This window comes from Lithobates pipiens, unplaced genomic scaffold, assembly GCF_037356315.1.
Source record: "Lithobates pipiens isolate NorthernLeopardFrog02 unplaced genomic scaffold, aLitPip1_a1.2 Scaffold_28, whole genome shotgun sequence".
NCBI lineage: Eukaryota > Metazoa > Chordata > Amphibia > Anura > Ranidae > Lithobates > Lithobates pipiens.
The window spans coordinates 74,067,151-74,079,313 of record NW_027507789.1 but is presented as its reverse complement, the minus strand read 5'-3'; the positions used below and the strand labels follow the sequence as shown (position 1 = coordinate 74,079,313).

Here is a 12,163-nt window from a genome sequence, read left to right as displayed (position 1 = left end):
ACATTGGACATTTATAGGATTATGATACTTTCATGTTTTGTGTTTCAATATATTTATTCAATATAAAATGCAGAGTACAAAGGCATATGTGAGACCATTAGCCCTGCAGCTGCCAATATGGCCGAGATAACATCAGAAGTAAGGTAAAATGTAAGGCATTAGAAATCGCAACATGAACATGTAACCTACATCACAATCATTGAACTTGGGAATGTGTCAGGAACCATGAAACGGACTGAGACAGAAGTACAATCAAATCACACTTGTTTATTAATAAAAATAAAAAGGTAAATGGGAAAAAGCGTCAAGTCAAGCATAGCCAGAGTCCAGTAGCCAGATCGGGTAGTCAGCCAGTCCAAAGTTCATTAACCAGATCGGGTAATCAGCCAGGCCTGAAGTCAGGGATCCAAGGAGAGCAACTGCAAGCAGGATAAGAAGCCAGGAGGGATGTCAGCAAGCCAGTCTTGAAACAAACAGCAGGAGATGGTTCCTTGTGATGTGACCAACGCGAAGGCAAAGGAAAGAGTGAGCTGGAAGGCTTTAAATAGGCAGGTCAGATGAGCATCATCGGGAACAGCTGGTAACTGTGGAAAGAGAAGAGAGCTGGCCCAGAGGAAGAAGGCCTAAGCCAGCCCTGACAGAATGGTAGAGTGATATGGTGCTGAACAATTGGTCTTCATGAGGGTGTTGGGTCCAGGGGAGTGGAGGAGTGGAGGATCCCACACCTGAATGTTATCCAATTGTTGTGCAGTGTTCTTTGAACTTCTATCGAGTAACATGAAGATATTGATGGGTAAAGAGTACCCATTATCATTACGAGATTAAACTCTTAAATTGGCAAGGCTCGTAAGGGGCTGGCCGAAGCCCATTACCAAAGGAAAGAGGAAAAGTGGATGATAAGAAAGGGAGAAGTGTGAGAGGGAGGAGAAAGGTGACTCGACTGGGGGAGAATGGGAGAGAGAGTAGTCGATTTGAGGTCAGGTGTGTAGGGGAACACCTATGAAGGTGGCCCAGGGATCCCAGATTTTTTCGAATTTTTCGGTGCAGTCCCGGAGTACACTCACCCTCTTTTGTCATAAACCAGGAAATGTTTTTTGCTAGTAGCGTCAAGACAGTTGTTTTTTTTTTAGGCTTTGGATAGGGTAAGTTTGGCTCCCAGGAGAATAGAGAAAATCAGGTGTTGTGTACTCCTGGAGGCTTCCCTCACTGGAAAGTTAGGAAGAGCAATTAGGGGGGACATTGGGATGGGGATCATGGTAATCCAGGAGAAGATTTTATTCCAGAAACTCCTTAGTCTGGGGCCTCTACACATGAAACATATCACCTCTGAGGTCACATCCCCGAAAGCTTGGGGGGGATGATGTCGGGTATAGCTTGGCCAGTCTCGATGGAACTAGGTACCAACTGGAATTTACTTTTATGCTTGCTTCTGCGAGGTTAGAGTTGAGGAAACCCTTGTATGATTGAAAGAAGTTTCTGTTCCATGTTTCTAGTTTCCAGTGTTGGGAGAGATCCTCTTCCCAGTTTAACATGTAGGGAGTCTTGGAGTGAGTGGTGGATAATGCCCTATAGATCACCGTGATTCCCCCCTGCTCATCGACCTGGCCACACCATTGTTCGTAGGTAGTGATTAGGGGGCCATTGGGTTGCGTTTTTACAGTTTGTGTAGAAAGTTGGAGATCTGGGTGTATTGAAAGAGCTCAGAAGGTGTCATATCTAGATTGCTAATGCAGAAGGCTTCGAAGAGTGGGCCCATGGGTCTGAGGAAGTGTCCTATTCTGTATAGCCCTTTGTCAAGCCACCACCTGAAGGCTTTGATGTTTAGCCCTGGCAGAAATGCTGGGTTTAGAACTAGGTGCTTTAGTGGTTCAATGGGGGAGGTCAGTTGGTTGTTACCCTTTAGGCTTTCCCAGAGGGCAAACAAGTGAGAGAGTGGCAAGGATAATATTGGGGGTCTCCGTTTTTTGGGGCACCATAGGAGATAGTCAAGGGTATGAAGAGGGATCACCTAGCGTTCGATTTGTATCCAGTCAGATGGTTCCTAGCGAGAGTAAACTGCCGAAATCAGAGCTAGTTGAGCTGCTTGAAAGTACCAAAGTAAGTTTGGAAGACCCAGGCTACCCTTTTCTCTTGACCGAAAAAGGACCGCTTTAGAGAACATGTGTCCCCCCTTCCCCAGACAGTTAATAATCTTGGCTTTAAATTATTTTAGGTGGGCTTTAACTATGGGGATAGGAAGCGCTCTGAAGTAGTATAAGATGCGAGGGAGTAGCGTTATTTTTATTGTGTTAATTCTGCCCAACCAGGATAGAGAGAGCGAAGTCCACCTTGATAAGTCATCGTCCAATTTTTTGAGTAGCTGGGGGTAGTAAGCTTGGTAAAGGAGTTCAAATTTGGAGGTTAGCTTGATCTTCAGGTAAGTGATGGACGAGTTGTTCCAGGTAAATCGAAAGTTCTCTCTAAGCCTGGTGAGCAGAGAACCCGGAATATTAATGTGGAGTGCTTGGGATTCATTATAGTTGACCAGGAGCCCCAAGATCATCCCAAAGTCATCCAGGAGCCAGAAAATATTAGGGAGAGAAGTTAGTGGGGATGAGATAAAAAGCAGTATGTCGTTGGCGAACAAGGCGCATTTGTGGCACTAGGATCTATATTGAATGCTGTTAATGTCCGGATTATTTCTAATGGCTACTGCTAGTGGCTGGCAAATATCAGATCTAGTGTCCCTAGATATGGGAAAAGATATGGGAGTACCTAAGCCATTGGGATGGAGTACAGGGCACGCATGATATTAAGGAAGGATTCACCAAACCTCCATTGTTTCAGGGTGGAGAAAATATAGGGGCAGTTGACAGAGTCAAAGGCTTTTTGGAGGTCTAGGGAAAGGAGCCATCTCTGCCTGGGAGAATCATTGTCCAGGTTTGAATTGAGGAGAAATTATGTCAATTGTGCAACGGATTTGATCTGGGCCCTGTCTCCCAGGAATGAAGCCCACTTGGTCCTTGTTGATGTATAACCTAATGAAGGAAGCTAGGCAGGCCGTGAGGATTTTAGTCAGAATCTTTAAATCATTGTTTATGAGTGAGATCGGTCTATAGTTGCTTACCAAGCTGGGGTCCTTGCCTGGTTTAGGGAGAACTGTAATTTAAGCTGTGTTAATCAAGTTATTCATTGGGTCACTCTGATGCAGAGTATTAAAGAAGCGGGCCATGTATGGAGCGAGAGTTGTGTAAAAGGTTTTGCAATAGGGGATAGAAAACCCGCCCGGGCCAGGTGCAGAGTGTGACTTTAAGTTTTTGATAACTGCACATACTTCCTCTGATGAGATAGGGGCTTCTAGTTTTAAGCGGTGTTTGTCTTCCAATCAGGGAATCTGAATGTTTTCAAGAAAATGATCTACCGCGTGTTGAGACGGGTGATTAATCCCCACTATATAGTGATTTGTAAAAGTTTAGAAATTCCCCCATAATGCGTTGAGGGTTCTGGAACAGGGTGCCACCATTAATTTTAATTTTGGGGGGAGGAGAGGATCTTATCTTCAGCGCAAGCCTGCCTGCGAGCATAGAGCCAATTTTGTTGCTTTGGCAATAGAATCGGGATCTACTCTAAAGCAGCCATTTCTCTGCCTTTGTTGTCAGGGCCAGGTTTAGGGCTGTGCGAGCAGAGTCAAGCTCTTCTGTGGGTAACGATCTGGGATTGGCCTTGTGTTTTTTCACTAATGTGAGAAACTCCTGGCCCAGTTTTACCATTTCTGTCTTGCTAGCCTGTTGATGTGGGAAGCTATTTGGATGAGCCGTCCTCTGATCACGGCCTTGTGTGCCACCCAGAGGCATGGAGGAGCAATATCAGGGGTGTCGTTTGTTTGAAAGTAGTTCTGAATAGTGCCTTCAATCTCCATTACCCTGTTCGGGTCACTCAGAATGGACTCATTGAGTCTCCAGTGTCTATAGGGTCTGTGGCCTGTAGGACACTGCAGGGTCAGAAAAACCATGGAGTGATCCGACCAGACGAAGTCTCTAATATAAGACCTGGTGATCAGCAGAACTGTGGCGGAGGCAATGAAAATGTGGTCTAGTCTTGCAAAGGAGCTGTGCGGGCTTGAATATCAGATTGAGTTCCCTCTAGATATCTACCAAGTCTTGTTGGAAGATGAGTTTGTCTATGTGCAAGGTCTGTTTGGTGGGTTTAGTGAGGCGTCTGGGGTTGTGATTTGTCTAAGCCCCGGTCAAATGCTGTGTTGGAGTCTCCCCCAAAAACTACCATACCCTCCAACATGTACTGTCGGTACTGTAATCCCTCTTTAAGCCCTTGTACACACGGTCGGAGAATCCATCGGAATGTGTCCTATCAGACCGTGTCGTCGGATAATCCGACTGTGTGTGGTATGCATCGGACTGATTCCGTTGGAATATCCGTCGGACCCAATTTTCCAACATGTTGGAAATATTTCCCGACCAACTGGGCTGGTCGGACATATTCCAATCATGTGTAGAGAATTTTGATCGGACCAAGTGCCACGCATGCTCAGATCAAATTCCTACATCAATGCTATTGGCTCTAGCTTGAATCTAGTCCCATCGTAACGAAATTACGTCATCACGTTCTGAAAGATCTGATTTTTCACCAACTTTGTCCGACCATGTGTATGCAACAGTTTCGGACAAGATCCGACGGACAAAATCCGACGGGTAAAATCCGACGGATTTGGTTGTGGAAATCTCCGACCGTGTGTACAGGGGCTAAGAAGGGATCAATCCTGTCAGGAGAAAGGTATGGTACCTGTTCTGCAGGACAGGAGGGGGGCATGAGTACCACTCCAGCCGAGAGGCGACTCTCATAAAAGGGAACTGAGAATCTGGGGCCAAGGGCCCATATATAGACACAGGCAACTCAAATAGATGAGGCAAAAAACAAACAATAACTCCAAAAGCTAGAACATCTGGGTTCTGTGGGAGTGAGGGAAGGTTGGGGGGGATTAGAGGATGAAGCAAAACAAACCTTTGCCAACTAGGTGGCTAGGACTGAGAGAACAGCGGGAGAAGGGTTTAGCCCTCCTCTGCATCCTGCCATAAGTGTCAGTGGAACACGGTAGATCAAATGTGGGATAACCAGAGCAAATGGCCGCCTAAGGGTAGGAACCTCAGGAGTCTGCCTCAGTAGAGGCACAGAAAGATATACAGACAAAAAATTAGCTCACAGAGTTCTGGTAGAAGGCTAAAGTCCTCCCAGCAAATAAGGGGAAAAAATGGTGATCCACTGTCCGGGGTGGCTCAGGGAGGTATGGCTTCCTTGGACTTTTTGGATCTTGTAGGCTCCCAGGCTGGAGGCAATGGGCTAGTAGGGAGTTGTCTTTTTGCAGAGATGGAGCCGGCCCAGGCTGGTGATGATTCAGATCATGGTGAATGAGGCCTAGGTTTAGTAACAGTTTTTCACTCTCCATTAAAGATGAGTTTGAGTTGTAATGGAAAGAGCCACCAGTACTTGTTTTCTTTAAGGCAAAGGTTTTAGGGCTCTTAGTTTTTTGCATAGTAGAGGGGGAAAGATCCGCAAAGATTAGCAGCTTGTGACCTTGAAACATAAGTTTAGACATGGCTCGTGATTTGCACATCACCTCCTCCTTGACGGAATAGAAATGTGGTTTTACGACAATGTCTCTGGGGAGGCCGTCAGATCTTGGAGGCCTTAAAGCCCTGTGGGCCCGGTCTAGCTCCAATCTGTGCTGTGGAATGACAGGGAGTAGTTCCTTAATAAAATCGCAAATTGTTTGTGGGACATCTTTATAGGAATCAGGGAGACCTCTAACCCTGAAGTTGTATCTCCTATTCCTGTTTTCTAGGTCATTAATTTTAGCATTGGCTGTCTCGAGTTGATCCTGTAGGAGTTGAATACAATCAGTATTTTGGTTTGTTCTGGCAATGTTGGCTTCTAAGTTGTTTTCTATGATCTACATGCTGGCTCCTATGGTTTGGAGATCCACTTTGATATCACTTTCAGTGGGAATGTGCTCTGAAGTTCTAGTCAGAAGTCACAGCCTTTATCAGCTCTGTAGCTACGATACCTAACATTTGTAATCCCATAAGGCCGCGTACACACGTGCGGACTGTTCGCCCAACTTTGTCCGTCCAACAGTTTCGGCAAACAGTCCGCTCAAAATTAGCATGGACGGACATGGCCACACACGACGAACGAACAGTTTGCTGAAACCGTGCGCGATGACGTGAACGGCACGTACGACGGGACGAAAAATACGACGTCCTATACACTGCATTATAACTTTCGGCGTGTAAATCCTTTCTGAGCATGCGCGGAACTTAGTTTGACGAACAAGCCTACACACGGGCGGACTGTTCGCTGAAACAAGGTTTCAGCGGACAGTTTTTCGGAAATTCCGTAAAACCTTGTTCGTCAAACTGTCCGCTGAAACTGTCCGCTGAAAGCCCACACACGAGCGGACTGTCCGCCCAAACACTGTTCAGCGGACAAAGTTGGGCGAACAGTCCGCGCGTGTGTACGCGGCCTTAGATGTCTGCTGGGATACATTGACGATGAAGATTTATCCAAAAATGTACAGTCCTTTATATGCATAGTAATGTTTTACGCAAAAAAAGATACCATACACTGGAAGCCCCAATCTTTACCCACTGTAGCATTCTGGCTCACCATTATTAACCACGCTATACCACTATATAAAGTAACGTGCGAGTGCCCAAAAAAAGTTCTCTAAAATATGGAACTCCTGGATCAACTCAGATAGCACCATCAGCAAACTTAGCCAATAAGTCCGCCACATTCACTGGCTGACCTAGGCCCAAATCCCTGGGTTGTAGTGCCTGGTGGGGCTGGGGAGGGCCGGCCTTCATGGGGGAGAAGTTCAGATCAGCCAGGGACTGCTCAATAATGGACTCTGTGGAGACAGGGGATGCGGGTTCGGGGGGGGGGGGTGAGTACTCACAGAGAATCCCAGCTGCAGCGAGGAGGATGGAGATGCGGCCTGTGCGTTGGTGAGGCGGACTGGAGCTGGACAGTGTGGCATGGCCGCCATCTTGGAAGTCCCAGCCCATGACTGTTCTGCTCCAAAAATGGTGCTTAGGCTTCTCTTTGCTGAGCATGGGGGGTTGATCCAGGCAGGGATTGTGGGTGCTTGTGACGCTGGAGGGCCTTGGATGGCTGGAGTGGGATGGAGCACCCAGACTAAGCATCCATGTCATGAGCCGCCACGCATGCACCTGATACTTTCATATTTTGAATATAGTTTTTGTTAGAGCAACACTTTGTTTATATATCAGTTTTGGTGATAAATATCTCATTGTTGTGTTTGCAGCTTTTTCTGTTATATTAACAGAAGTGCAGCTTTTTTGGGGTTTTCATAGTATCTTGCTAAATGCCCATGAATATGACTCATGTGATGTGGCCATCATACTGAAAAGTTTGACTCTTTAGCAGAAAACTGCAAACAAACAATCTGAAACATTTTTATACAGCTCTTTACCTGTGTTCCACCAATAACTGTTTTAAATGGTTGTGCTGCAGGATGAATTTACTATTACTTTATCTAAAAAGTGAACTGCTGCAGCTCCAATCCTTCTTTGCATAATGACAAAGAGGATCATTGCAAACCTCCAGACTCCATCTATGTTATCCAATCCCACCTCACCCAACAAACTATTATCTCATGGAAACCATTCCCTCTCTGATGTGTCCTTCTATGTCCTCAGACCATGATGTCCTGTCATTTGATGGCGATGACCTTATTTCATACCAGTTCAGGAAGAAAACGAATCGCACGCTAGAAGATGACATCTCTTTTAATTTTAAAACACTGGAGAAGGATGGAGTACTAATGCACGCTGAAGGGACTCAAGGAGACTACATCACTTTGGAGTTAGTGAAGGCTCAGTTGGTCTTCAGGATGAGTCTTGGTAAGGAGCTTTACAAATGTTCGTATTGATAAAGTGACTAATTGGGCATACTGAAATAAGATCCTGAGAAAGACATAGACAACAATGAAATGTTTATGCGTTGCACATATTTTGATTAATATAATAAAAGAAAGAATGAAAATGTTTGAACGTTTTTTGATAGAAACATTTTGATAAGAATAATTGTCTATGGTAGTAAACTGTTTTTTGTCTTTGTAAAGACATATGCAAGCAAGACCATGTCATGGCTTGGGACTAGGGATGAGCCGATGTTAGAGTCGAATGTAAGTTTAGCGAACAATTTGGGGTGTTTGCGGCAAATTCGAAAGCCACAGAACACCCTTTAAAAATGTATGGGAGAAATCAAAAGTGGTAATTTTAAAGGCTTATATGCTTGGTATTGTCATAAAAAGTGTTTGGGGACCTGGGTCCTGCCCCAGGGGACATGTATCAATGCAAAACATTTTTTTAAACAAAGACGTTTTTTCAGGAGCAGTGATTTTAATAATGCTTAAAGTGAAACAATAAAAGTGAAATATTCCTTTAAATTTCGTAACTGGGGAGGTGTCTATTATATGCCTGTAAAGTGGCACATTTTCCCATGTTTAGAATAGTCTCTGCACAAAATTACATTTCTAAAGGAAAGAAAAAGTCATTTAAAACTACTCGCGGCTATAATGAATTATCGGGTTTAGGCAATACAGATAACAGTCATTGAAAAAAAGGCATGGGGTCCCCCCAAAAATCCATACCAGGCCCTTTGAGTCTGATGTGAATATTAAGGGGAACCCCAAACCAAAATTTAAAAAAAAATTGCGTGGGGGGGTCCCCCCAAATTCCATAGTAGGCCCTTCTGGTCAGGTATGGATATTAAGGGGAACCCTGTGCCTATTTTTTTTTTAAATGCCGTAGGGATCCCCCTCAAAATCCATACCAGACCCTTAAACAGGCACCCCCTCTGACGCCACAGGGAAGCCATTGGGAAGTCCTGTGCCTCAGAGGGGGCAGTGTCACCCGGGTACGTCACCCACCCTCAGTTATAAAAGAACTATCACCTGAGAGGACAGTCATTATGGTGGATGCCTCCCATGGAGGCTGTTCGGTGGTGGCATGCAGGTTTTTTTTTTTTTAGGTCCGTCAGAGCGAGAGAAGAAGATGAATGGACTTTGTGGGATTTTTTTAGTTTTTAATAAAGGACTTTTTAACATTTTGACACTTTTTTTGTGAAATAGTAGGGGTACAACTGCAGACCCCCAAACCCCCGGGCAAGGGTTGTGGGGATGAGGCCCTTTTCCTCCATCAACATGGGGACAAGGTGCTTTGGGGGGCTACCTGGTACGGTTCAGGAGGGGGGGCGCTCTCTCAACCCCCTCTTTTCCTGTGGCCTGCCAAGTTGAGAGCTCGAATAAGGGTCTGGTATGGATTTTTTGGGGGATCCCCACGCCATTTTCTTTTTTTAATTTTGGCATGGCATTCCCTTTAGATCCATACCAGACCCTTATGGTCTGGTATGGATTTTGAGGGGGACCCTACGCCATTTAAAAAATAAATAAAAAATAGGCGCAGGGTTCCCCTTAATATCCATACCAGACCTGAAGGGCCCAGTATGGAATTTTTTAGGGGGAACCTCATGCCGTTTTTTCAATGACTTTTATTTGTATTGCCGGGACCGACAAAGTTAATTATAGCCACGGGTACTTTTAAATGACTTTTTTTCCTTTAGAAATGTAATTTGTGCAGGGACTGTTCTAAACACGGAAACATGTGCCACTTTACAGGCATACTATAGACACCTCCCAGGTACGAAATGTAAAGGAATATTTCACTTTAAGCTTAATTAAAATCACTGCTCCCGAAAAAACTGCAGTTTTTAAAACTTTTTTTTCGCTTTGATACATGTCCCCAGGGGCAGAACCCAGGTCCCCAAACACTTTTTATGACAATACCATGCATATAAGCCTTTAACCACTTGCTTACTGGGCACTTGAACTCCCCTCCTGTCCACACCAATATTCAGCTTTCAGCGCTGTCGCATTTTGAATGACAATTGCGCGGTCATACAACACTATACCCACATTTAATTTTTATTATTTTTTCCCCACAAATAGAGCTTTCTTTTGATGCCATTTGATCACCTCTGCGGTTTTTATTTTTTGTAAAAAAAAAATTTAAAAGACTGAATAAAAAAAAAAAATGAATTATATTTTTTTATATTTTGTTATAAAATTTAGCAAACAGGTAATTTTTCTCCTTCATCCATGTACGCTAATGAAGCTGCACTGATGAGCACCGATGGGCTGCATTGATGAGCACCGATGGGCTGCATTGATGGGCACCAATGGGCTGCACTGATGGGCACTGATAGGTGGCACTGAAGGGCATTGATAGGTGGCATTGGTGGGCACTGAGAAGTGGCACTATCAATGCCCTTCAGTGCCACCCATCAGTACCTATAGCTGCCACCTATTAGTGCCACTTCTCAGTGCCCACCAATGCCACCTAATAGGTGGCAGTAATAGGTACTGATGGGTGGCAGTGATGGGCACCGATGGGTTAAACTGAAAGGCAGCACTGCTAGGTGACACTGATGAGTGAGGCACGGATTGGCACCACTGGTGGGCATTGATAGGTGGCACTGGTGGACACTGTGGGCAATGGCAGGTGGCACTTGGAGGCACAGAGGAGGAGGCAGATGTGCCTCCTTCCTTTTCAGGATCGATGTCCTTTAAGCATAAGACGGTGATTGGCTTTTTTTTCTCGGGAGGAGGTGACGATTACAGAGGTTTTGTTTATACACGTGATCAGCTGTCATTGGCTGATAGCTGATCATGTGGTAAGGGGCCGGGATGTGTGATTCGGTGATCACAGCGTGGGCCACGCATGCCTTGCAGGTGGAGCGTGAAAAGGGGAGGACATCCTATGACGGCTTCCCGGAAATTCAGGCCTGCGCAGTGGCCACCATTCAGCTATAGCACGGACCTCAAGTGGTTAAAATTAGCACTGTTGGGACTGTTCTAAAACATGGGAAAATGTGCCAATTTACAGGCATACTATAGCCACCCCCCAGGTACGAAATTTAAAGGAATATTTCACGTTTATTGTTTCACTTTAAGCATTATTAAAATCAATAGATAGAATTGGAGTATCCCCGCGCTATCATATATAACCTGAATAAATGCTAGGGGTGGGTTGCAGCAGAACACCAACAGAGGTATAGACCCTACCACTGAAAGACGTGTATCAAAATCAAATAAGTGGTGCTGCGCTCCCTTAAAATAAGTAAATTAATAAATTAATCTAAAGTGCCTGGTGCTTACTATTATTTGCATACCAAATTGCATATAACTAAACAATAGTGTAACTCAACTATCGTGACCAAACGTAATCAGTGAATAAAGTGTCAGGTGCTAAAATAAAACATACAATATATACACAATATTAAAGTGTCCAGTGCTTCATGAGTTCACAATCACATAAACCAGTGAGGATATATAATGCAAGCAAACTCTTTCCTCAAAAAAAGGGTTGACACAACAAACTAGAAACTGTATCAATAATGACACACACGTGAATCACACAGTGCAATTGAAACACATGAATAAAGTAAAATCGCAAAGTCTCTTAAAAAAATTAAAAAAATATATATATAAAGTGACACGTGATTCGTAAAGTGCTTCTCCAGGTACAGGGTGCCAGGAAAACCGGTGTGTACACACTCTTGTGCCTCTTCAGTGTTCCACACACATCAAGTGATGTGGCCCCTTACCTTACTGCTGTAAGGTAAACAGCAGAGAAAAAGGATCTCAAACAATCCAGGCGGTGTGTCCCTACTCCCGGATCATGGATCTTATCCCCACATCAATTGTTGGAATAACAGGGTCTCCTCTGCTGCGTCTTCCAGCAACGTCTTCTCTCTACTTCCTCCCGACTCGAAATTTAAAGGAATATTTCACGTTTATTGTTTCACTTTAAGCATTATTAAAATCACTACTCCCGAAAAAACATCAGTTTTTAAAACTTTTTGCATTGATGCATGTCCCCTGGGGCAGGACCCGGGCCCCCAAACACTTTTTATGAAAATAACTTGCATATTAACTCTTAAAATTGGTATGTTTGATTTTTCACGTTCGTGTCACATAGACTTTAACGGTGTTCGAACAAATGTTTTGCCTGTTCGCATGTTCTGCTGCGAACTGAACCGGGGGGGTGTTTGGCTCATCCCTACTTTGGACCTTTAAACAGAA

At 44.5% G+C, this 12,163-nt stretch overlaps 1 protein-coding gene across 3 annotated transcripts in view; it reads left to right on the top strand.

Moving 5' to 3' along the window:
* CNTNAP1 (contactin associated protein 1) overlaps window positions 1-12,163 on the top strand; it is a 525,816-nt gene that overhangs the window by 155,426 nt on the left and 358,227 nt on the right. For all 3 annotated transcript variants that reach the window (XM_077459411.1, XM_077459410.1, XM_077459412.1), the window contains exon 5: window positions 7,716-7,919. In XM_077459411.1, the coding sequence (XP_077315537.1) occupies window positions 7,716-7,919 (204 nt within the window). The remainder of the gene's footprint in view (window positions 1-7,715; window positions 7,920-12,163) is intronic.